General features: G+C 40.7%; 1 protein-coding gene across 1 annotated transcript; it reads right to left on the bottom strand.

Moving 5' to 3' along the window:
* Positions 1-4,794: 4,794 nt before the first annotated feature.
* Positions 4,795-13,691, bottom strand: LOC137335322 (troponin C, skeletal muscle-like). Its single transcript, XM_068000639.1, has 6 exons — positions 13,583-13,691; positions 9,234-9,291; positions 6,958-7,101; positions 6,723-6,837; positions 5,384-5,520; positions 4,795-5,267 (listed from the first exon to the last, which is right to left on the bottom strand). The coding sequence occupies exons 2-6, from the start codon at positions 9,286-9,288 to the stop codon at positions 5,236-5,238; spliced, it is 483 nt and encodes a 160-aa protein (XP_067856740.1). The 5' UTR covers positions 9,289-9,291; positions 13,583-13,691; the 3' UTR covers positions 4,795-5,235.
* Between the last annotated feature and the right edge of the window lie 13,434 nt (positions 13,692-27,125).

The raw sequence follows: 27,125 nt of genomic DNA on the forward strand, positions 1-27,125 counted from the left end.
TTCTTAACGCACAGCCAACTTCATCAATTTTGGACTTCAGCTCTTTAAAGTTCCCAGGCCTGGCGCACTGGAAATGGCTGCTCTCAAATTAGTTGATTTGATTAATCAGGGAGCAGCCTTTACCAATTCTTTGCCAGGAAGAGGTTCAGGGGGAATGGTGGAGAAGGTAAGGAGGATCGGTACCTATTGTATGGGGTGGTCTTGCTTTACTGTTCATGGGGTCTCACTAATTGTGTGTATTGGAGGTCTTGTATTTTTTATATATGAAAGCCTTGTCTTTTTATGTATGGGGTCTTGTTTTCTGTGTGTAAGGGGATCTAACTTTTGGAGGTCTCGCTTTCTATGTGAATGGACATCTCAGTTTTTGTGTGTATTGGGGTCTCACTTATTTTGTATATAAGGGTCTCCCCTTTTTTCTGAATGGGGTCTCACTTTTTGTATGTGTAGGGATCTCACTTTTGGAATATTGCTATTTTTCGTGTTTGGAGATGCTTTCCTTTGTACATAAGGGTCTCACTTTTTTTGTCGATGACAAAAATGTAGTATTTTTGCTTGTTATGGATTGGCTTGGTCTCATTAAATTGAGTCACAATACTTTGGATGAAATGGTGGTGCAAGTCGGGGGTTAGAGGTTCGGCAAGGACACGACCTAGAAATGCTGGGTCTCTGCTAAGAGGATAATCGCGCAATTTGCGCATTGGCATGACGCAACTGAATCGTCCGTCTGTTCAAACATGGCCCATGATGTAGGACAAGAGGAGGGCTTTCTGTTTTTCCCACACTGGGAATTTCCTCAACTCCTGCGTCCCTTCCACCTAATGATCTGGTTGCTGGGAAGAACCTAGTGTACTGATCAACTAAGGGGCAGAAGTGGGGTCCACAGAGGTCTTCAGGCTAGGTTTGTGGCCTGGAGATGTTGCCTTGCAATTTTAAGATTGGCCCTCATATAATGGGGGCTGATCAGGTAGGGTACCTAAACTTTGGGAGGGGGCCCACCAGAATCCCTCCAAAATGGCCATCCAGCGCTGCATAGTGGGCACCCATGATGCATCCATACTAGCGTGGGCACCTACTGCCATATTTCAATCAGCTGACCCTAGTTTGGTGTTTGTCCCTTTAAATCCAGTCACAATATAGAAGGGGCTCCCAAAATCTTCAAGCATACTGGATAGAAATAGCGGTGCAAGTTGGATGTTAGAGGCCTGGCGAGGATGGAAATTCAGGCGTGACCCAGAAATGCCAGGTCTCCACCCAGAAAACATGTGGCTGCCATTTTGCGCATGGGTCTGGGGCAGGGTCAGGAGAAGAGCATTTCCCTGCGGCATCCTAACAAGCTAATTTAAACCACATGTTAGCCTTTGTCACACAGAATACATTCTCATGATACAAAGACATTAACACTGACTTCTGTATACTGACATATATTATACACCAAGTATCAGAGGTGGCAGATCAGTGAGATAACTAAAACAACCAACCACACTATCAACCCAGCTTGCATGACCCTGAAACCAGGTTTATACAGTTTTGAGCTGGAGAGTTAAGATCATTATCTGTTTCACTCCTCTTCCAATTAATACATCCATTCTAGTATTGATGATAACAGGGTAATAGAAATACCTTAGGAAATGGTTTCTATAAACTTGTATTTGTACCAGTGCCACCAGATAAAATCCTTCAGAGCTGTAGAAACTCAGATGAAAGTATTGCCCCATGTTTTTTGTACATGTGCAGGCCAACAATGTTAGAAGCCTGAATTGACTGCTGACTGAAGAATTTGTTCACAAGGAGTTTGCATGAATTATTGATTTTAATTGATCAAGAACTACGGTGCAACATTTATATTTAAAGGGGAGCCTTGTCATACCACAGATCCAGGATTGAGACCAGTACCTGTTTAGAATGCAGGGCCAGCAATGCTGAGTTATACTGTTTGATCCACAGCAAACTCTGGCCAGTCAATGCAGAGTTCCGCACACGCATTCTTACCAAGCTTTGTTCACTTGGATCCAAGTCACATTTATAATGATGGCTAATGAACCACTGGTACAGTTGGCTTTTTCAAAACATCATTTTAAAATTGTTTAATGTTGGCAAGGTTCCTGGGAGGTTCACTAGGCTGAAAAGGTTCCAGTTAAACCTTCTGCAAGTGGTCTCACATGACTTGCCAGAATTCTTTCCGGGTGACTACACACCTCATTTATACCACACAATTTGCATCATTGGCAAGCTAAAACCACAACACATTAACACGGCCGTGTAGTATTACTTGTCTGTTAATGCAGGGGCATTCAAACTGCAACTTGTGAGCCACACGTGGCCCCAAGTCCCGATAATCCTGCCCTCGAAGTCCAGTCAATTCAGTCTTACTTGGACCTATAGTCCTTATTTGCTGGTTTGTCACCCTTGAAGTTTGTGGGCCTGGAAGGTTTGCAAAGGGCCTCATTGGACAATAAATATTAAATCAGAACACCAAAAAACTGTTAATATATCAGTTTGAGATATATGCAAATTTGTGGGAATGTGAATTTAAACTATGTATTCTTTCAAGGCTTCAAAGTTATTTGGTCCACACCCGTGATAGAGCCAGGGTGCTAGAAATAGTAAGTATTTACCCCCAGACAATTTGTTGCCAATCTTTTTGTGTTTATTTTTCTAAATAATCCAACTCCTCTGTGGAACCCGGTGTAGCATTCATTTTTCCTGCTAAATGGAAAGGATGGAGTCAGGTGACATAAGCCAAGCAATCCCCATAGAGGCATTCACTTCCTTGAACTAGTCAGGTACAAAAAATAATCCAAAAGGCTAATGGAATGTTAGCTTTTATATCTAGAGGGCTAGAGTATAAAGGGGAGGAAGTTTTGCTACAGCTATTCAAAGCCCTGATTAGACCGCATCTGGAGAACCGTGCACAGTTCTGGGAACTGCACCTTAGAAAGAATATATTGGTTTTGGAAGGAGTGCAGTGCAGATTCATCAGATTGTTACCAGGGCTCCAAGTGTTAAATTATGAGGAGAGATTACATAGCTAGGCTTGTATTCCCTGGAATATAGAAGGTTAAGGGGTGATTTGATTGAGATTTTTAGGATTTTAAAAGGAATTGATAGGGTAGACAGAGAGAAACTTTTTCTGCTGGTGGGGAAGTCTAGGACAAGGGGACATAACCTTAAAATCAGAGCCAGGCCATTCAGGAGAGAAGTTAGGAAACACTTCTTCATGCAAAGATGGCAGAAGTGTGGAACTCTCCCACAAAAAGCAATAGATGCTAGCTCAATTAATAATTTTAAATCTGAGATCGATAGATTTTTGCTCGTCAAGGGTATTAAGGGATATAGAGCCAAGGCGGTAAATGGAGTTAGGATACTGATCCGCCATGATCTCATTGAATGGTAGAACAAGCTCATGGGGCTGAATGGCCTACTCCTTTTCCTATGTTCCAATGTTGCAAGAGTTCTATGTGTCAGCTTCGCTCAGTAATAGCACTGTTACCTCTGAGTTAGAAGATTGTGGGTTCAAGCTCCGCTGCAGGATTTGAGCACATAGATCTAGTGATGATGTTGCAATATTGAGGGAGTACTGCGCTGTCTCATGTGCTGTCTTCTGAATAAGAAAATAAATCAAGACTGTTTCTGCCTGTTTGGGTGACATAAAAGATCCCATGGTACAATTTGAAAAAGGGCAGGGAGTTCTCCCAGCATCCTGGCCAACATTCATCCCTCAACCATCATCACCAAAAACAGATTAACTGGTCATTTTTCTCATTTGCTGTTTGTAGCACTCGGCTGCTGCATGACTATAGTGACTACATTTCAATAATAATTAATTGGCTGTGAAGAACTTTGGGATGTCATCAGGACATGGAAGGCACTGTATAAATGCAAATTATTTATTACATAAAGAAATTTACCCTTTAGCCTGCTACCAGTTTTTCCCAAGATTTCTCCCCTCAGCTTTCCTCTTCTGAAGGCAGCGACATACACTGGCTATGGTTGCGTAGGCGCGGCAGTCTCTGGTATCTCATTTAGATGACCATGTTCATGTGTGAGAAGAACAGCGAGTGCCAACTGGCTGTTTGACCACTGGCCTGATCCTGTTCTCATCCGACTTCCACTAGCTTGCACTTTTAAACAGGAGTCAATGGATGGCAATGAGAAGCAGGAACACTGGTTGATTTCACACCCTGACACAGAACAATTGTTATTCGCATTTATCAGCTAAATCAGCCCAGACAAGAGATGAAATCTGGGACTTTCCTGATATCTGTAGCTCAATGTGATGCCACATTATATAATCACCCACTAACCCATCAGCGAATGCTGCTGCCAGGTTGTAGTGGCACTGGCATGAACTAGCTATTGAGGTTTGTCCTTTTATACACTGGCATAGATTAAGAGTCATTAATTGAACCATACATGCTGGATTTTGGAGGTTATATTTTTGCTGTGTTGCGGCCCAACTTGATGTTGGATACACAGAATAACTATGGTGATATATTCATATGTAAAATTCTCGTTTGGGCGATTTCATGGGTTTGCCTACTCCTTTGGACTACCATCTTATCTTCTGTCTTTAAGATTAAAAAGAATTACCCAATAGTTTATTTATAACAAGCGTTTGAGTGAACTTTGACAAATACTGGCATGTTGTTCTATAGTCTGCGAAATACCAAGATAAAGAGAGGAGACGACACTGGAAGGATACCATTGAACTTTGTCACCTGTTGAATATGGAGAATAAAAATCTAGAGAATTCTAAGTATGTCATGCACCAAATGAAATGCGACAGCAACTGGCTGAAAAAGATTACATTAACTTTATTAGGACAGGTTTTGGAATATACGGTACTGAGTTCTGTGCTTCTGGCAAAATCATTAAGAGTTTCATACATAGAAGGTTACTCTTTCCTCTGTATGAGTGAACTGTAGCAGCTATGCTAGCAATCTTGATGTATAGCACCAGTCCTGTCTAACAGATTTTGCATTCTTTGCAGCCCTCACATATATTTCAGATGTCTGATTAGTTGGTTGCAGAAGGGCATCAAAAATGTGGCATGGGATAGAACAATACACGATTTGTTAAGTTGTTTAAATGATTTAAGTTTGCTGATCTTGGAAGCAGAGCCGAGCCATAAGTCAAAAGGAGTAATTGAATTTGTATAGGGGGAGGGGAGGTGACACTTTAAAGGTTCCTGAAGAAATGAGACAGTAAGACGGATTGTTGAGGAATGTTGGTCATTTACTGAACATTTTCCATCATCTTCAACCATTCTGTAAAAGGAAGGAAAAGATGTTTGATTGAAAACTTACTCATTTGACATACCCAGAAATTAAATTTAATAACATCCCAACTGGAATTTTATTCATTTTGCTATTTGTGTACATACCATCGAAGTCAAGTTTGCCATCATTGTTTTTGTCCCCGTCCTTCAAGAGTTCATCAACTTCTTCGTCTGTAACTTGCTCCCCAGAAGCTAGCAGGATATCTCTCAGCTCATCACGATCAATGAAACCATCACAGTTGCTGGAATCAACATGCAAAGTACAAATGTCACCAATTCAGCAATGTCATCTGCCTTAGGAACATAGAAATTGCTAGACAAAAAAAGACCATGGTCCATCTAATTCACCTTCTACCATCCTGAGAGTCACATGATACAATGATAATGGAGTTGTTGGCTAATCATAGCAATCAATCTCTGTCAATTAGTCTACAAAAGACCCAGACATGTTGTGAGGACCCCCCCCCCCCCACCCCCGCAGTGGTGGAGAGCTTTGGGAACTATAGGTCCAATATCATCTGTTCCTCCCAAGCATGCAACACTTACTACCACATCATGTCTCAAATTACTCATAAACTGTATCCCAAAATGTTATGCCTTCTACTCTGATTGAACATATGAACCATAATCCTTGGTCTTCAACATTGCTATTGCTGGCAGGCTCGTGAATGTACACCTCCACTTCAAGTAACAAGGTGGAAGTGTTTCATCGCTGACCTGTATTACACAGTACTGTTCTGGCAGAGATGTCCAGTCTTCAGCCCTTGGGGCAGTTGCAAACTTAATTCTCCAACCCACTCCTGCTCTGACCCCTCTGTCCTCAGTCTCCTACACTGTTCCAATGACGCTCAACAGAAGCTCGAGGAACAGCACCTCATCTTTTGATTAGGCACTTTACAACCTTCCTGACTCAAGATTGATTTCAATAACTTCAGATCATAACCACTGCTCAAATTTTTTCAGATAGCAGGTGCTGGTGATGGTTCTACTGTTGCCATTTGTAGTGCCTCTAGACCCATGTTTTATTTTTTTTACTTGTTCCATTACCACCCCCTTTTCCTTGCACCATCATCCCTTTTGTCATTTAATCACTCCTGCCCTCCACCCTATCACATCCCTTTTGTTCTTTCCTCCCCTTCCCTTGTCCCAACCCCCACCCTTTCCCTGGCTCTGTACTTGCTTAAAAACTGTTAATTCCTTACTTCTTCCAGTTCTGACGAAAGGTAATCGACCTGAAACGTTAACTCTGTTTCTCTCCCCACAAATGCTGACTGACCTGCTGAGTATTTGCAGCATTTTCTGTTTTTATATTGGTGTTCCACTTATTGTACTGGTCTTTCGCTATGTCCTTTCGTTCTATTGTGTACATTGTAGAAACAACTGCCTCAAAATGCAGTTTCTGTATAACTGTAGTTCTGCCAACGTAGTAAAAGTTCAAACTTACTGATCAAAAACGCGAAAGAATTCTGCCAACTCTTCTTCAGACTTTCCTTTCGCCTCCTCTTTCAACTGGCGCACCATCATCACCAAAAACTCTTCAAAGTCAATGGTACCGCTTGCTAAGATAAGAGGACCAGCAAAGTATAAGTTCTGTCTATTTTTAACCACCAACATTTGATAAACAACCAATGTCTGAGAAAGGCCAAATTGCTAAGTGTTGTTGACAAATACTTTCTTACCATCTTCATCCACTTCCTCAATTATGGCATCCAACTCTTCTCTGGTGGGATTCTGGCCCAGCATTTTCATCACAGTACCCAACTCCTTGGTGCTGATGTCACCACCACCATCAGCATCAAACATGTCGAACGCGGCCTTAAACTCTATGAAAAGAAATGTAAGTAATTAGTGCTATGTTCTTACAATTTTTTACTTTGTTTTACAGAAGTGTGGGCTTTGGATGGGTCAAAGTATGCACATCCTTGGATAGCAGTTCACATGTAGTTTAGGTAAAGGCAGTGCTGGTCTGTTGTTACTGAGGACTGTTGCCATCTGAGATTTGACTACCTTGTGGGAAACCAAGATATCAATCATAGAGTAGCAGGGTGTACTATTCTGCAATTATTAGGGAAGAAGTGGATTCATGCAAATGGGAAATTACCAAGTTGTGCATTACCTTGAAATGTTTTCTGATTAACTAGCAATCATGCAATCCCAGGTAACTCATATGCCTTCCTGATATAAGTCACCCATTTTTTTCTAGCTATTTTCTCCCCCATCCTTTCCTGAATACCTTGTACCTAAACCAAGTTGCCATTCTTCACACTTAAGCCTAGACAATGAGTGTTGGCCATGGTTGGCATTACAGCAAGTATGATCCCTTCCTCACATGACATTCATACCAGAGAACCTCCAGCAGGGGTTATTAGATGGTGAACAAGAGGAGGAAGTGTGGCTAATTTTCTGCTCCTTAACCTAAGAGTGCCGTTCATCATTCTATTACCCCTACTACTGATATCAAGTAATTCCACATGGACTCAAATCTGAGACCTTCTGGTCTGTATGAAGTCACTGTTTTTACCTTGATGCCTCCTGAGAAGGGTTCTTATCTTATATTATTTTGCGCAAATTGGCTGTCCCATTTCCTACATTACAACAGTGATTATACTTCAAAAGTACTTAATTGGCTGTAAAGCGCTTTGGGATGTCTTGAGGTCGTGAAAGGTGCTGTATAAATGTGAGCTCTTTCTTTCTTTCACAAGATTAGAGTGTGCGCACAACATTATATTACCTGGTTATCCTATTCAAAGCAAAACTATATATTTTATATGTTTAAAATAGTTTGATAAATTATTATTTATATTAAATTGTTCATTTTTTATTTCTGGTGTGTTACAGGCTTTACATTGTTAATATACACATATCTGATACGTGCCTCGATGTAGCATCTGATACACCCCATTTAACATTCTAAGCAGATCTTGGATTCATATAATGTTCATTTAAAATATCATCCAAACTCCACTAGGGCTCCAAATTGATCAAAACCTATCCCAGACCTTGGCCAAAGTCCTGAAACAATTCTAAGCTCTACAGAGTCCTAGCCACTCAATGGACCTACAGGATCATCTCTTCCATGTCACCTTTTAAAAATGATTGTCTCCTCACTCCTGTAACCAGCTTCCAACCCCGTGCAGGGCTGTATTATCTACAGTACTTGTCTTGGCTGCTCCATCTGGACCGGTTGAAGAAATATCACAGAATGAGAGTACATTTGTGTATATTATATATAAAGATTATATGTGTTTTATTCTTTCCGATTTTTTAAAATTCCAGAGTTCTTTGGCTTGTGTCGTGCAACGGGCAAAGTAAACGTTGGCTCCCCAAAATCTGCATGCAAACTAAATAGAAATGTTTACTCAGAAAAGGAAAGACTTGCATTTCATGACCTCAGGATGTCCCAAAGTGCTTTACAGCCAATGAAGTACCTTTTTGAAGTTTAGTCACTCTCATAATGTAGGAAACGCGGCAGCCAATTTGCAGCCACAGCTAGCTCCCGCAAACAGCAAAGTGATAAAGGCCAGATAATCTGATTTGGTGACACTGGTAGAGGGATAAATATTGGTCAGGACTCTAAGGATAACTCCCCCACTCTTAGAACAGTGTAATAGGATCTTTAACGTCCACCTGAGAGGGCAGACAAGACCTTGGTTTAACACTGCATGCAAAAGATGGCACCTCTGATAGTGCAGCACTCCCTCAGTACTGCAATGGAATGTCAGCCTGGATTCCTAGAGGGAGACTGAACCCACAACCTTCATGACTCAGAGGTGAGAGTGCTATCAACTGAACCACAGCTGACAGACCCAGAAGCAATGGGGACATCAGGTTCGTGCATTAATTCCAACAAGTCAGATGTCCTGAAATATTATGCAATATAATAACCAGCCTCTTCCCTTGAGTTACTATATATAATATATTACATCGTCAATGGGAATGATACTCTTCCACTCACCAGCGATCATTTCCTCGCTGAGGTAAGACCTCGCGTCTGCTTGTTGTTCTGTCATTGGCTGAAAGGGAAGAGAACTGGTTTAGTGATGTGGCCTACAGAGAGGTAGGTCGAGGTGCACATGCGATATGATTCAGACTCTTCTCAGCTAGAAATAAATCGTCTGTACAGTGACCTTTGAAGCAAGATAAAACAAATATGCACACTAGCAGAGAGAAATCCAGAACCACAATAGCAGTAGCCCAGTTTAGTTTTTGCCTGTTTACTGAAACCACCTTCCAGTTTCGGAAGGGTTGCAGGGACCAGCGGGACAAAGAGATATAAAATTCTTCAGCTCAGATGGATCCAATGTCCATTTAAACATTAATGCTGTCTTTATACTGCACCTTTGGCACAAATGAGCGTACTTCTATTTTGGCTTTGTGCCGCCTGTTGTACCAAAGGAGCCAACGTGAAGCCTGACAACAACCGAGCGTGAGGTGTCCTTTGCTACCTCCATCCTATGTTTAACCAGTGGTAAAAGTTAACCGTGTCATCAGCTCTCTTCACTAGTAGACATCTCACAAGCAGCTGCAGATGAAGTTCATGTCCTGATCTACATTTGAAATATTCATCTGCTTTTTTGCTCCTTTCAGATGCTGGAGAGACCTGCTGCATAGTTCCTGCTATCTCTGTTTTTATTTCAGACTTCCAGCATTGACGGAACATCGGAACAAGAGTAGGCCATTCAGCCCCTTGATCCTATCCCACCATTCAATTAGATCATGGCTGATCTATATCTTAACTCCATATCTAAGCAGCAATTCGTGCCTATGTTCGAGCAGGTACACCCAGTGTTCTGTCAGCCCCTGTCCAAGGTTCTATGAATAGGTACTTCCTGCACAGATCACCCATTAAATGCTGTTGGAGCAGCATTCAGATAAACATGACGTGTCGATAATATCATGATGAATGAAGTGGAATGCTTTGCACCTCTTGTAATACTTATATAGGCAATGGGAGAACAATTTGTTACACATCCTGTGACAAAATGCCATCCAGCCAAGGGATAAGATTTAATTGTAACCAAATGCATTCCCATTCAAGCTACAACTGTCTTAAGTAGAGCATTTCAACTATATCTCCGATTTCTTTGCATAAGTTATAATTTCTGTATGTTAGGGTTTTTTTTTTAATAGTTAGGTTAGGGATTTTTAAAATCTGTGTTGTCAGGTACACCGTGGTATTCACTAGCAGGTGTTTTGTGTTACATTTATCCTCTGTGAAAATTGAAGATTTTCTAGTTGTTTTCCCCCCAAGCGCATAGGATTCATCATGTATATCCAAATAAAAGATTCTGAATGTTTGTGGCCATTTTATTTCCAGCTTCTTTCTCTTTATTTGACACTCTTTGTTTGATGTCTATTGTTTTGGTAAAGGAGATGTGTTTTGTTTAGCATAGTTTTCTAAATGATGGAAGATAAAATGGTCCTTCAAGAATATGTTCAGCAGTACTTTATATTGCTATGAACAGATAGTTTGGTTTCCTTCCATCAAATTGGTTTATATCTTTGCTCCCTACCTTTTCTGAAGATACTGAATTCTTCTGTGCTACAGCCGCACAGACACCAGTACATGTGTAGCTGTAGCACTGGTACTTTACTCAAGTCGCCATACCTTAGGCCTTAGCACCACCATTGGGGGGGGGGGGGGGAGTTAAAACTATTGATATTGGAATGATATTTTGAAAGTCTAACAAAGGAATGCTGTCTCCAATAAATGAGCTTAAAGCAAACCAAATGGACAACTATCACTGTTGGACCTTGAAGCACCTTTTACAGCTATCTTTATTTTTGTTTTGCCAGCAATTATAGGCCTATCCAAAAAAAATGAAGATTACTTCTGTATTGTAATATGAGAAGTACTTCAAAGGTATAACAAGTTTATAAATAGGAATAAATCAATACCAACACTCATCACCCGACCCCAGCTCTAAATAAAATGCTCCAAAAGATGACTCTGGATCTAAGTCCACACATGGACATGCATCGCATCACCAAAGTCTGGCTGACAGGAAATGTCACAGTAGGTTCATGTAATGCAGTAATTGAATGTTTAAAGAACCAAGTGTTGGTTCTGTTTCAGGATGCGATTATACCAGGGTTTTTTTTTCCATTAAGTAGACGTGTATCTTGTAGTGATACAAAAGTGAAAGTGTAACTCGGGTCAGATCAGGCAGTCGAACTCCTGAGCGCATTAAATCAGGAGTAGTGAAGCCCCTCCGGCAATGGGGTTTATATCCATTTCCAATGCGGAGGCAATAGTATCACTCCTCCGGGTCGGGGTTCTGGACATCATGTGACGACCCTGAAGCATTTTGCAGTTTATTTCTCCGGTTGTTTTACTTTGAAAAGGAATCCTCTACTTTCTCCGAAAATCCAAACAGATTTCTAACCTCTTTCGTGTGATTTATACAGGACCAGTTATACGTGAATACACCGTGATGCCAACGTCCAGGATATGCATACGTCCTAGGACTCAGAACCAGCTTTCCTATTGCTGAGCAAATGCAATAAGAGCTGAGTAGCAGTAATAACCCTGGTCCATCAGACCATTGGCCCATTCTCACACCAGTATGCGCTGTATAACTGCAGCCAAAAAGATTATCTTTCTATAAATGGTTGTTCTAAGGGCACAATCTTAAAATGTTGCTACTAAATTTAGCACAGAGCATTGCGATACATCTTGTAACCTTTTAAAGTGCCATCCCGACCCTTCTATCTCCTTCAGGCACTCTCAAGCTACAGTCAGCTGCTGCCTCTTATATTATGGCTGGCATAATTCCAGCACTGAGTCGGTAGCAAAACATTAGGGTGTTCCAGTCCTTGTTGAATTTCATGTCAAATACCCAACCAGAAAAACTAAATAGCTTAACTTTTTAAGTTACACCAGTTCCAACAATTAGAACTTTTAAAAATTCCATTCTTGGGATATGGGTGTCGCTGGCAACGCCAGCATTTAATGTCCATCCCTAGTTGCCCTTGAGAAGGTGGTGTTGAGCCAACTTCTTGAACTGCTGCAGCCCGTGTGGTGAAGGTTCTCCCACAGTGATGTTAGGTAGGGTGTTCCAGGATTTTGACCCAGGGATGATGAAGGAGTGGCGATATATGTCCAAACCAGGATGGTGTGTGACTTGGAGGTGATGGTATTCCAATGCACATGCTGGCCTTGTCCTTCTAAGTGGTAGAAGTTGCAGGTTTGGGAACTGCTATCGAAGAAGTCTTGGTGAGTTGCTGCATCCTGTAGATAATACATACTGCAGCCATAGTGCACTGATTGTGGAGGGAGTGGATGTTTAAGGTGGTGGATGGGCTGCTGATCAAGTGGGCTGCTTTGTCCTGAATGGTGTCGAGCTTCTTGAGTGTTTTTGCAGCTGTACTCATCCAGGAAAGTGGAGAGTATTCCATCACACTCCTGACTTGTGCCTTGTAAGTGGTGGAGACAGGAGGTGAGCCACTCATGGCAGAATACCCAGCCTCTACCTCAACTCCATTTACCTGCAGTAGCTCCATATCCCTTGATACCCATAACCTAACAAAAATCTATCAAGCTCAATCTTGAAGGCTCTAAACAAACAAATTAGTAACAGAATATTCGGGAAGTGAATGCATTTTATAATCTGAAAAAATAAATTAGTAACAGAGTATCAGGGAGGCAAATGAATTATATAATCAGAATTTGTCAGAACACCCGCTGTTTTATTATACAATGACATCTTCCTATTGCCATCTAACGTTACCCTGATCTTAAAAGCTCCGAAGGGATCGTTTTTGAAAGTAAATTCTAAATATATAAAGCAAAAAAATTGCACAACATATTCGCCTCTTTGAACATGAATTTCAAGTTGATAATCTAATTGAAATAAGTTTGACATTTAAGAGCAAAGATATTGTTGCAACTGGTTGACAGCGTTGGGTCGCCCAAGTCAGCATTGAAATCTGTTGCTTCTTATCGACAAGGTACCCCACCTTCTTTAACGCACACTTTACACCAAACATTCAAACGTTAGTCACACAAACTGCACATCCATATAAACTACTAAGGATTCGGTACATAAATCCCAATAGACTTGAAAACCTTTCCACTCCTCGGGGCCTCTTTTAGGTAGTCAAAACGTGTTACCAATCTATCTAAAGGACTTTACTCGCTGTATGGTGAAGTGCGTTGGAAACAACTCCAAAGGCAGAAATATAAGTGCACATTTCATCAATATGATGTTGCAATAATGCACTCCCGTGCCATTTTATTCCGATCCTCGTTCGGCTTACTGCGATGTAAATTTGTTGAAATAAACGTACACAATCTTTTCTTACCTCGGCTTTTAATTTTTGACAACCTCTACTTCTGACTTCGGCAGCGGCGACAGTATAAATGTCCCTTGGTCTGTAAATTTACCTTCGTAATTCAGCCGACGTCGGCTTTCTCCAGCAGCAAATCAGATCGCGGTAAGCAAAAATAAAAACTTCTGCTGAGTGTGCAAAAAATTGCGGGAAGCAAAGCGTGAAACGGAAACCATCCGGATTAGGCCACCTTAGTCAAGGGGATGTCGATAATTGGGCAGGGGCCGAGGGCAATTTTAACCTATCCGGCCCGTCGGGAAACTGACCAGATCAAGTGCAAAGCTCATTGTACACCCCACCCGATTTTACTCTCTATCGAAGTCAGTTGAGCGGGGTGTAAAACCGGTGTTCTACTGGATCCCATGGGTTTCTCGCCCCGCGAGTTAGGTTAAAATGATCGTATTAACAAAACGACAACGTGTCATTGATCGATGGGTCTATATTGATCGCATTGTTCGCGATTGTTAGCTGTGTTATATTTGAAATTAACTATTGCATATGGAATGCAGATCGATTGGGGTGCATAGCTGTCATGTAATATTTTAAGTCGGAGTACTGCCTGACTGTAGTTCAACTGAAAACATTAAATAGCATCTATAATTTTTTTAACGAATGCCCAGCGTTAATATAAATTGAACTGTTTCATTTTTACTATCAATATTGAGGGAAAATAGGCTGAATTCTCAATGGTTCCAATCAGTCTTGGTTCCGAATCTGGAGATTCACTGGGTGGCAGCAGATATCACGGAGCCAAGTGCCTGTCATAGCAGGGCGGTCTTGTGATGGAAGAGAAGATCAGATATTTTTAACTGGAAGAATTAGTCCTTTCCAAATAGGGGAAATCAGGCGGACACCGAGACTCCTCCGCCAGAGGTTTAAATTAGTCAGAGGAGAGCCTAAACTTTGAAGTAATCAGCAAAGTTGGGATACACGTGGTCTGCCGAAAGGCTGGGCTGTTCTTATAGTTTCACTTGATACACTATGATCGTAAGTGATTTAAATATCTAACTAAATCAGTCTTCATTAAACATAATCAGCCCAGATCTAAGGCTCTATCCTTTACAGTCAAATGTAAGGAATCTTACAACACCAGGTCCAACAGTTTTATTTGAAAATCACAAGCTTTCGGAGGCTTTCTCCATCGTCAGGTCATCTTTACAGTCAACAAATGTCAATTATCATTTATGTGTCCATTCATTTCTCTATCACTCAACCAAATAAAGTCGATTGTCATTATTTTTTTGGTGAGAATTTTACACGCACGTTGAAATCTAAACTCGGCGGCAATTATCCTGAGATATTTAATTTAGTTTGAGAGCGCTGGGTAAAGCTAATCCATGTGCTATGTAAATGTGTTCACAATGAAGACAGATTGCCGTGCTCCTCATCTTGCTTCTTTTGCTAACATTTCGAAATCTACCTGTCCATTAAAGGACTAGACGGGGGAAAACTCGAAGCTCCCTGATGAGCGACTCTCTTAATCCAGAAACTTTAGCCATAGGAATGTGCCTCGTAAGTGAACGCGTCCTTCGTTTCACTCTATTTATAACGCGAATCTTAGACTTTTTATCTGTTTCGGTCGCTCTTGCAAGGGTACAGCGGGTCGACGAGAGCTCTTGAAGAACCGTACTCACAATTCACATGGACATTCACAGCAAAAACGGGGAGAAATCTCTGACTATCTAAAATCTTTTTTGATTCATTTTGTGTTGCAGTTAGGGCGTTGAAAGCAGCAACGTTGATTTTTGTAGCTTTACTAATCTGGAGACTTTTTTGTTTTCGTTGGTACATATTGTTACCTGGAGTTTTCACCTGTAGCTATCAAATTGTGTTAACGTAAACATATATTTAAATAAATTTCGCTTTTAATTAAGATCGCTTACATTTATTTTTCTTATTTAAAAAAAAAATTGAAATCGCACATTGTGCGAATTTTCCTTTTGCAAACGCCCTGCATCGTGCATATCTGCAATTTCAAAGTTTTGTTTCTAAAAAAAAACAACAAAATCCAGAATATTTCATTGAAAATCGACCGTCGACTTTCTGCTTTGTCCCATCTGATGGTTTTATGGAACCTGGTTGCAGGTAATATGGGTTTATTCGTGTTGTGGTTAGCGCTGGCGCAGCATGGCGCCCAGTACTGAGTGCCGTTTCATTCCCTTTCGTTTGCTTGCTTACTTTGATTGTCTAATAATTTCTGTAACACTAATTCTTTCTTCCTGATAATCTGTTTTTTTTAAAGTAGCAGTTGATCTTAAACCACGCTATGAGCGCAATGTTTTAAAAATAATATATAATGTGGACACTTCGAATTGTGCGCAGTGTCACACAGCTTTCACTCATTTTTTTAAAAAATCACTACATTATTATATACGCTACAGGAGCGATTTTATACAAGCTGGATGAGTTCAGCAAGGTACTGAAATTCATGAAACAACACATTGGAAACATGAATTTAATGTGTTTGCTTACCATTGTCCTGGCTTATTAGGGCGGCACAGAAACTGAGGTTAAATTGTAACGCCTCTCCTCCACAACTCCTACTAGAAAGCTAGTCTTTTTTGTGCTCAGCTTTTAACCTGCCCTCTTTCTTTAATTAGCTGAATACCCAGTGAGATTTGAGCATCTATGACCTTGTTTGTAGAAAAGCCAATAGTGAGATTGCGACTTGAGCACGTGTCCTCTTTTTAAAACCAAATGAGGGAGCTCGCTGGCCGAAAAAAAGCTATATAAAGTGCCTGATTCCGGTCAAATTCCAAGACACCTCAGGTATGTGACTGTATCTTATGGCGCCAGTCTGTTCAGTAACTATCTGAAGTCATTTAACCAGAAGAGTATTATGATATTTACTATTCTCTTCTCAGTGTTGTGTACAGCACTCTTCGTATCATAAAATGGCTCAGTCTATACTCGGTCATGGTACCAAGATACACATGTAGACTCACCCTTAGCCCCTGTTGTAGAGAGAGTTTCCTTTTCAATCACTCGAGTTTTTAATAGTCACCAAACATCTCAATAGTAATGTTTTTTGTTTTAGAACAAGCATTCTAAACTGGAGATTAAATCAGAGCGAGAGAAAAAGAAAATTACCCAAACGTTCGAAATCTGAAATAAAATCCTGGACGTAGCAGCGTTTGAAAGAGAAAGGACAAGTTAACGCTTGGGTTATGACCCTTCATCCCAACAATAACAAAAAAATTGCGAATTGTAATTTTCTCTAGGGAAATTCGTAAGACAGCATCCGAATCCATTCAGCTCTGCGGTAGTGTATGGTACGGTTTGTGAGTTAAAAGCCTGGGCTTTTAAGAGCTCCGGTCATTACACAGTTGCCATGTTACACCGTCAGTCGTGGAACGGGTCAAATAGCTATCATTTGCAAACTATACTGAATTCTTCCACAGCAGAAAATGAAGTGATAATATTGGATTCAGGGCGAGTAGGTTTATTGTGGAACAAACCGAGAAGGCCTCATAGAGGCTACAAAGAAACACTAAAGGATTAAGGAGAGACAATCATTTACTGTATTTCTCCCATCATCTTCAGCAAATCTTAAAGAGAAACATCGAAAGTTCCTTTAGAAAAGGAAGGAAATCACATTTTTAAGAGGACAGCACTGAATCTTCCACGGGTCGGAGGCGGCACCCTGCATATAAATGGTAAAAATGTTAATGGTATTTAAACTTTCGAAATGATCGATTTTTTGAGTACCGAACCAAAGTCTTTTTAGCTTTCATCATAACGCATTACTTTTCTCTCCAGTATCAGTTATAAAACATAATCCTCTAAATTTCAATACTGAGAATAACGATGTGCAATTGCATAAATATATCAAACCACAGACTGGTCTGTAATTCAAAGTAGGGATTAAAATAACTACATTTTTGCTTTGGTTTTGATGTAGAGTTAATACTGCAGTCCCAAAAACTTCTTTTTTGTTCTGTTGCGAGTTGCACAGGTCAATAGATAACATCAAAGAGCGTGTTCAGTAATTCCGCGTGTGTAAAAAAATCTGGTGTAATGAAAATAATGGACATTAACAAGACAAGGGACTTCACATTTTAATAGTTTATTTCATACCTTTCAGCAATTCAAGTAACTTCGAATACATATACAAGGAATGTCTACTTTTATTAATAGTTTAATTAAAAAATCATAAGGAATGTCGGATATTTCTGCAACTTTGCACGTTCATTCCATTTGACATTTACGAGATCACACCCAATAGTCTGACCGTGAGGGGTACACCTGCATTTGTCTGTGATGGGTAAACCTGTATTTGTGATGAGTATCCCTGTATTTGCCTGTGAGGGGTGTACTTGTATTTGTCTGTGATGGGTATACTGGTATATTGGGACAGTAACAGTGTAACGGGCAAAGAGGGGGAGGAATTCCTGAAATGTGTACAAGAGAACTTTCTGGAACAGTGTGTTTCCAGCCCAACCAGGAAGGAAACAGTGCTAGATCTAATTTTGGGGAATGAAGAGGGGCAGAAGGAGCATGTTTCAGTGAGGGAGTATTTGGGGCATAATGATCATAATAGGTTTAGAATTGTTGCGGATAAGGACAAAGAACAATCACATTTGAAAATACTTAACTGGACGAGGGCTAATTTTAGTGAGTTAAAAAGGAGACTTGCCCAGATGGATTGGACTCAAAAATGGCAGGCAAAACAGTAATTGAACAATGGGGGGCCTTCAAGGAGGAGATGGTTTAGGTATTAGAGTAGACACATGCCTAGGGGAAGGGGTGAGGAAGCTAGAGCTCCCTGATGACTAAAAATTTAGGGATTAAAATTTAACAAAAAAAGGCAGCTTATGATGAATGTAAGGTTCATAATACAATAGAGAGCCAGGTCGAATACAGAAAGTACAGAGGAGATCTAAAAATGGAATAAGAGCAGCAAAGAGAGAGTATGAGAATAGATTAGTAGCTAACATAAAAGGGAACCCAAAAGTATTTTATTATCATGTAAATAGTAAAAGGGTAGTCAAAAGAAGGATTTAGGGACAAAAAAGGAGATCTTCTTGTGGAGGCAGAGGGCATGACTGAGGTACTAAATGAATACTTTGCATCCGTCTTCACTAAAGAGGATTTATTGTAGAATTAAAGGTAGTTGTGATATTGGATGGGGTAAAAATAGATAAAGAGGTGGTATTTAAAAGATTGGCAGTACTCAAAGTAGAAAAGTCACCCAGTCCAGATGGGATGCATCCTAGGTTACTGAGGGAAGTAAGGGTGGAAATTGCAGGGGCTCTGGCCACAATCTTCCAATCCTCCTTAGATATGGGGATGGTGCCAGAGGACTAGAGGATTGCAAATGTTACAGCTCTGTTCAAAACAGGGGAGAGGAATAAACCCAGTAATTACAGGCCAGTCAGCCTAACATCGGTAGTGGGGAAACTTTTAGAGACAATAATCCAGGACAAAATTTATTTGCATTTGGGAAAGTATGGGCTAATAAATGAAAGTCAGCGCAGATTTCTTAAAGGAAATTCATGTTTGACTAACTTGATTGAGTTCTTTGATGAAGTAATGGAGAGGATTGATGAGGGTAGTGTGGTTGATGTTGTGTATATGGACTTTCAAAAGGCATTTGATAAAGTACCACATAATAGACTTGTTAGCAGTATTGAACCCTTGGGATTAAAGGGACAGTGACAGCATGGATACAAAATTAGCTAGGGAACAGAAAGCAGAGAGTAGTGATGAACAGTTGTTTTTCAGAATGAAGGGAAGTATACAGTGGTGTTCCCCAGGGGTCAGTATTAGGACTACTGCTTTTATTGAAATATATTAATGACCTGGACTTGGGTATAGAGGGTATAATTTCAAAGTTTGCAGATGACACAAAACTCAGAAATGTAGTAAACAACATGAAGGATAGTAACAGACTTCAGGAGGACATAGACAGATTGGTGAAATGGTCAGACACATGGCAAATAAAATTTAACACAGAGAAGTGTGAGGTGATACATTTTGGTAGGAAGAATGAGGAGAGGCAATAGAAACTAAATGGTACAATTTTAAAGGGGGTGCAGGAACAGAGAGACCTGGGGGTGCACATACACAAATCTTTGAAGGTGGCAGGACAAGTTGAGAAGGCTGTAAAAAGCATATGGGATCCTGGGCTTTATTAATAGAGGAATAGAGTACAAAAGCAAGGAAGTTATGCTAAACCTTTATAAAACACTAGTTAGGCCTCAGCTGGAGTATTGTGTTCAATTCTGAGCACCACATGTTAGGAAAGAGGTCATGGCCTTAGAGAGAGCGCAGATTTACTAGAATGGTACCAGAGATGGGGGACTTCATTTATGTGGAGAGACTGTAGATGCTCGAGTGTTCTCCTTAGAACAGAGAAGGTTAAGGGGAGATTTGATAAAGGTGTTCAAAATCATGAACGGTTTTGACAGAGTAAATAAGGAGAAACTGTTTCCAGTGGCAGAAGGGTCAGTAACCAGAGGACAGATTTAAAGCGATCGGCAAAAGAGCCAGAGGCAACATGGGGAAACATTTTTTTATGCAGTGAATTGTAATGATCTGTAATGCGCTGCCTGAAAGGGTGGTGGAAGCAGATTCAATAGTAACTTTCAAAATGGAATTGGATAAATACATGAAGGGAAAAAAAATCAGGGCTTTGGGGGAAGAGCAGGGGAATGGGACTACTTGGATAGCTCTTTCAAAGAGCCGGCACAGGTACGATGGGCCGAATGGCCTCCTCCTGTGCTGTACCTACTTTGATATTATGATGCTATGATTTGTCTGTGAGGGGTATACCTGTATTTATCTGTGAGGGGTATACCTGTATTTATCTGTGACGGTATACCTGTATTTGTGGTCTGAATTTTTAAAATTATCTGGGTCGGTCATAAACTGGCCGTTCTCACTCCCAGTCCAAGTCCTATATGCCGCAGTCCCTGCCTGACTGATGTCAGCTCAAGCGTATCTGGAAAGCAAACAAAATTTTGTTCGTGGAAAACACTGACAAATAAGCACTATTGTAAACAATTTTACAACACCAAGTTATAGTCCAGCAATTTTATTTTAAATTCACAAGCTTTCGGAGGCTACCTCCTTCCTCAGGTGAACGATGTGGAAATGTGGAAATTCCTTCACCTGAGGAAGGAGGTAGCCTCCGAAAGCTTGTGAATTTAAAATAAAATTGCTGGACTATAACTTGGTGTTGTAAAATTGTTTACAATTGTCAACCCCAGTCCATCACCGGCATCTCCACATCACAAATAAGCACTAGAGGGAGCAGTCACCACACAAAAATTACATTCGACTTTGTCTTGAGACTGGGATATTGGTCTTCAGTTTAATTAAAATGTACGTATTTATTTATTACTTTCATATACAAATCATTGCGCTCAAGAAACAAGATATCGATCCAGGGAACTAGACGTGATTTTAAAGTCTGGTTTCTTATTACAAACAGCTGTCGTGCATTGTGGGGATACTTTTCAAAGGAGATAAGTCCGGAATGTTTGACAGGACAGGCGGTGAGTGAAAGGGAATCCGCGCTGTACTAAGGGCGTGATGGCTGATGACATCTCGGTCACCAACAGTGAAGGAGATCGATGATCGCTTTCAACGAGGGCCGGAGATCTCCTCCACAGACACGCTCGCAATACGTGCGAGTTTCAACTAAACGCACTGGTTTTGCCACAAAGCCCTATATTGCGCACAGCCAGAAGCAACTAAGTATACCTCGGGTGAGAGAAACACAAGGCACTTTGGTATAAAACAGAGCAGGCTGGTCAATCAGTGTCTGAAAGAGAAAAAGAGACTAACGTAGACGCGAGGCCCCGCCTAATCTCTCTTTTTCAGCAATTTCTGTTTTTATTCCAGACCATTTTGCGTCCATTAAGATTAATGGTCCGGAAATCAAGTGGCTGGGGATGCAGAATTCTCCGAATGGGCTCCCAGTCTGCGCCAGGAGTACTGAAGCGGAAAATCCCGGGCAAAATGTATTGAAGAGTTCTTCTGTTAATAATTTCCAAGGAAATCGTAAACACATACTAGATTTTAAAAATAAAAACCCTTTAGCTTTCGGCTAGAAGTACTCAACAGAGGAAATCTTCACAAACTCACTTGCGATGGCGGAACACTAGAGATATTCTTCCACTAGTTAGTGTTTAGTAAAGGTCCCGTATAAGACTGATTTATATGGTAAACGTGTGTGCATGTACTTAAACCAGTTCTCAGTGCAAAAAAATGGATAGGTAGAAAAAGATAAGACTTTGTGGAGTAACCAGTTGTCAGATGACCAAAATTGGAACAAAAGTGGATTTCCTTCAGCTGCAAGTGTTTGTCCAGTGTTCCTATGTTTGAGCTGATTTACTGTTTAAAATCAGGTCACTGAGGGGTTCAATAGGGCACGTGTACAATGCGTCAACTAACGTGTGTGTGTGTGTGTGTGGAGGGGAGGGAATCTGACCCATTCACTTTTTAATATGACTGATTCTGCCCAATTAATTGAATAAGGGACCGATTCTACTGACCCTATCCACCCCTCTTCCTTTCTTGAGCATTTTGAAGAGAGTTGATGTTCATTATTTGGTGGCAACTGCCCCGGCGCTACAGGTCAACACTGAGCAAAGTGAAACTATTCATTCCTCACCTAATGTAAATAAAATGCTCGCCTTTTACCAATGGTCTCTTGCCCTAACCCTAATAGGGGTTAATCTCAGCCTCTAGTAGTCTTAATGTTACATAGGGCTCGCCTTCTAACAGTGAAGATTTAGATAAACTGCCTTGTCTAATAGTTTGAAGATTTCAATTTTCCCAAAACAAAGTGGGAATGTAAAATGTTCGCCGGCGCCATTTGCAAAAATACCGAGGTTAGGAGCGAGAACTCAATCGCCAAGACCTCAGGGAATTAGTAGTTCTTTAAACTGCTGTGTTTTTTAAGAAGCTGGGAAGATATCTGCCAGATTTTCCTTCAATGTGCTTCATCATCGTCAGGAATTCTTCGACAGCACGGGTACCATTTCCTGTTAGACAAGTTCAAGAACTCGCAGGTTTGCCTGCTTAGGCTGTAATAGTGAACCGGTTTAAAGTTTGGAGGAACAGGGTTGATCACTAACTTAATTTCCTCTCCCGGCGGTGGAATCCAGTCCTTTCTCCGATAGGGTCCGAAGCCCTTGATTCGCTGCTGCGGGTGTCACCGCCCATCACCTTCGGCAGACAGGTGACAGGCGCCCCTGCCCCCTCTGTGAAAGAGACAAAAAGACATTATAGAAAAGGTCACACGATATCCGAGTTACAGCAACAACGGCATACGTGCAGTTCATTAATCCATCAGGTAGAGGAGGATATATACAGAATCGCTTTTCATTATTAGTGTGCCCAGAACATGAATATAAGTAAACCATATACAGCATAAACGTTATTTAGAGAGCAAAGTACACTCCCCATGGACAATATATGTTCCTCTTAGTCGTTAGAGAAAAATCTTAATACATATATAATTCGTTACATTCCTCATTTTTACATGGCTGCTTCTACTGATTTGAGTTTTTACATTAATAATTTATAATTTAGTAAGTGCCCATCAGCAATTTTTAAATGGAGAGAAAATATTTTTTCAGAGCCACCTGACAGTTTGGAGGAAAAGAGACAGTTCGGCCTTAAACAATCGCATTTCCTTACCGTTACACAAGTATTCAGATTGTCACAAAGACAAAAGAGGGGCCATTTGTCGCTATTTAGCCCAGAACATTACAAAATAACCTCTTTGCAATACCAACCGTTGACTTTCCTCCACTATTTGGGTTTCCAAAGAGAAATCTTTTACCGAAATTTACCCTATTATTTGTAGTAATATATTACTATCAGCTTTGAGTCCGTGAGAGCATCCTTGCCTCTGAATTAGAAGGTTGGGGGTTCAATCCCCACTTAAACACACAAGGGTTGACACTGCAGTGCAATACTGAGGGAATGCTGCATTGTTGGAGGTGCTGTCTTTGGGATGATATGTTAAACCGTTAACAACAACTTGTATTTATATAGCCCCTTTAAAATAGTAGAATGTCCCAAGACACTTCACAGCAGAGTTATCAAACAAAATTCTGAAACTGAGTCACATAATTAGATATTAGGACAAGTGACCAAAACTTGGTCAAAGAGGTAGGTTTTAAGGAGCGTCTTAAAGGAGGAGAGACAGGTAGAGAGATGGAGAGGTTTAAGGAGGGAAAACCAAGGCCCCCTCTGCCTGCTTAGGTGGACCTAATAGATCCCATGATGCTATTTGAAGAGGAGCAGTGGATGTTTCCTGGTTTTCTGGCCAACATTTATCCTTCAACCAACAGCAGCAAAAATAGGTCAACTGACCATTTGTTTCATTGCAGTTTGTGGGACCTTGCTTGTGCAAATTGCTCTTTGCCTAAAGTGATCATACTTAAAAGTAATTTATTGGCTGTAAAGTACTTTGGGACACTCCAAGGACATGAAAGGTACTATGCACATATTCCAATCATTCTTTCTTCATTGCTACTATTTCACATCATTTATAATACACTAGGCAATTTCCCATGGCATTGGCATCAAGAGTCAAGACCAAGTGTAGCCTTCAGGTCAACTGGAGTTAGAGATGGGAATAATTGGATCAGGGTATATTGTCTGCATTGTAAAGTCATGGATTCTGTCTTTATTTGTATACATTTTATCTATAGCTAAATAGAAACACAGGGTATTTTGGGAAGCATAGAAGCAGAGATCATTGGAGCATAGAAGTTCCTCTGCGGTTTAGGCTGAGGAGCTAGGAGACACAAAACTAAGGTGCTACAGCGCCATCACTGGCATGACATACAATTACAGGGTGAACATAGGCACAGGAACAGGAGTAGGCCATTCAGCCCCTCAAGCCTATTCCACCATTCAGTTAGATCATGGCTGATCTGTATCTTAACTCCATCTACCCACCTTGGTCCTGAAACCTTTCATATCCTTGCCTACAAAAATCTAACAATCTCAGTTTTAAAATTTTCAATTGACCCCCCAGCCTCAACAACTTTTTGGAAGAGAGAGTTCCAGATTTCCACCATCCTTTGTGTGAAGAAATGCTTTCTAACATCACCCCTCAATGACCTAGCTCTAATTTTAAGGCTATGGCCCCTTGTTCTGGACACCCCCAACAGAGGAAATGGTTTCTCCCTATCAACTCTTTTGATCATCTTAAACACCTCAATTAGATTAACCTTCTATATTCAAGCCTAGTCTATGCAACCTGTCCTCACAATTTAACTCTTTTAGCCCCGGTATCATTCTGGTGAATCTGCGCAGCACCCCCTCCAAAGCCAATATATTCTTCATGGGGTGTAGTGCCCAGAACTGAATGCAATGCTTTAAATGGGGTCTAACCAGAGCTCCGTACAGCTGTAACATAGCTTCCACCCCTTTGTATTCCAGCCCTCTTGAGATAAAAACCAACATCCCATTAGCCTTTTTAATTATTTTTTGTACCTGCCCACTAGCTTTTCGTGATTTCTGTATTTAGGCCCCTAAATCTCACTGCTCAACCATATTTAGAAAATACTCTCATCTACCTGTCTTAGGTCCAAAGTGGATGACCTCACACTTTCCTACATTGAACTTCATCTGCCACAGTTTTGCCCACTCACTTAATCTATCAATGTCCCTTTGAAACGTTCTGCTCCCATCTACACTATTTACTTTGCCACCTAACTTAGTGTCGACAGCAAACTTAGATATACGGCTCTCTATTCCTTCATCTAAGTCATTTATAAATATAGTGAAAAGCTGAGGCCACAATACGGATCCCTGGGGGACACCACTAGTCATATCCTACCAATTTGGGTACAAATCCATTATCCTTACTTTCTGCCTCTGTCCCATACCCGTTATCCCTACTCTCTATCAATTCCCTATCCAAGCCAATAGGTTGCCTCCAATTCCATATGCTCTCAATTTTTGTTAACAATCTCTTATGTGGAACCTTGTCAAATGCCTTCTGGAAGTCCATATAAATAACATCCATAGAGACTCCTTTATCCACCATATATGTTACCTCCTCTTCCGCAAACGGCAGTTGATACTAGCTCAATTGCTAAATTTAAATCTGAGATAGACAGCTTTTTGGCAACCAAAGGTATTAAGGGATATGGGCCAAAGGCAGGTATATGGAGTTAGATCACAGATCAGCCATGATCTTATCAAATGGCGGAGCAGGCACGAGGGGCTGAATGGCCTACTCCTGTTCCTATGTTCCTATGTTCCTCAAAAAATTCAACTAGATTTGTTAGACAGGACTTACCCTTTACAAATCCATGCTGGCTCTCTCTGATCAGCTCATAATTGTTCAAATGCTCACTCACTCTGTCTCTAATAATCGATTCTAGTAACTTCCCCACATCTGACATTAGACTAATAGACCTATAATTTCCTAGTTTATCTCTTATACCCTTCTTAAAAGATGGAGTGACATTGGCAGTTTTATAATTCAAGGAGACAATTTCTGAATCAAGAGAGCTTTGGAAGTTCATGACTAATGCATCAACAATATCCTCACCTACTTCTTTCAATACCCTGGGGTGGAAACAACAACAACAACTTGCATTTATTTAGCGCCTTTAATATAGTAAAACATCCTAAGGTGCTTCACATAAGGAGATTATTAGGATAGAGGTAGGTTTTAAGGAACGTCTTAAAGTAGGAGAGAGAGGTAGAGAGGCGGAAAGGTTTAGGGAGGTAATTTCAGGGCTTAGAGCCTAGGTAGCTGAAGGCACAGCCGACAATGGTGGAGCAATTAAAATCGGGGAAGCGCAAGAAGAATTGGAGGAGTGCAGAGATCTCGGAGGGCTGTAGGGCTGGAGGCGGTTACAGAGATAGGGTGGGGTGAGGCCATGGAGTGATTTGAAAACAAGGATGAGAATTTTAAAATCGAGGTGTTGCTGGACCGGGAGCCAATGTCGGTCAGCGAGTACAGGGGTGTTGTGGGAATGGGACTTGGTGCAAGTTAAGATACAGGCAGCAGGTCCTGGAGATTTGCCTATCTTTAATCTCACTAGTTTCTCCATTACCATTTTTAAAAAACTGATATTGAATCTAGTTAATTCCTCCCTTTGATTTAATTTTAGTCTTCCTTGTATCTCTGGTACATTTTCCTCATCCTCTACTGTGAAGACCAGTTCAAAGAAGATATTTAGTAAGTCTGCCATTTCCTGATTTCCAATTACAATATCACCTGCGTCTGTCATTGCCCACATTATTCCTAGCCACTCTCATTCTCTTAATATATTTGTAAAAATCTTTAGTGTTGTCCTTGATATCCCTCGCAAGCTTTTTCATGTATTCTCTTTTTGTATCTCTTACCACTTTCTTTGTATCCGTTTGCTGTTATTTATGTCTCTCCTAGTCTGCAGGATCTCTACTGTTCTTTGCTTTCGTATAAACCCTTTTCTTTTAGTTGTATATCATCTCTCACTTCCCTTGTTGACCAAGGGTGTTTAATTACACATGTAGAACTCTTGCCCTTTAAGGCTACGTACAAGTCTTG

The sequence above is a fragment of the Heptranchias perlo genome, chromosome 19 (genome assembly GCF_035084215.1).
Source record: "Heptranchias perlo isolate sHepPer1 chromosome 19, sHepPer1.hap1, whole genome shotgun sequence".
Classification (NCBI taxonomy): Eukaryota; Metazoa; Chordata; class Chondrichthyes; order Hexanchiformes; family Hexanchidae; genus Heptranchias; species Heptranchias perlo.

What these genes read in the sequence shown, in the direction of transcription:
- LOC137335322 (XM_068000639.1), bottom strand. Translation starts at nt 9,288, where the DNA reads ATGACAGAACAACAAGCAGACGCGAGGTCTTACCTCAGCGAGGAAATG. An exon ending in TTCTTTCGCGTTTTTGATCA is followed by an intron (nt 5,521 to 6,722) that starts GTAAGTTTGAAC and finishes TGTTGATTCCAG; the next exon opens with CAACTGTGATGGTTTCATTG. An exon ending in TGGCAAACTTGACTTCGATG is followed by an intron (nt 5,268 to 5,383) that starts GTATGTACACAA and finishes TTCCTTTTACAG; the next exon opens with AATGGTTGAAGATGATGGAA.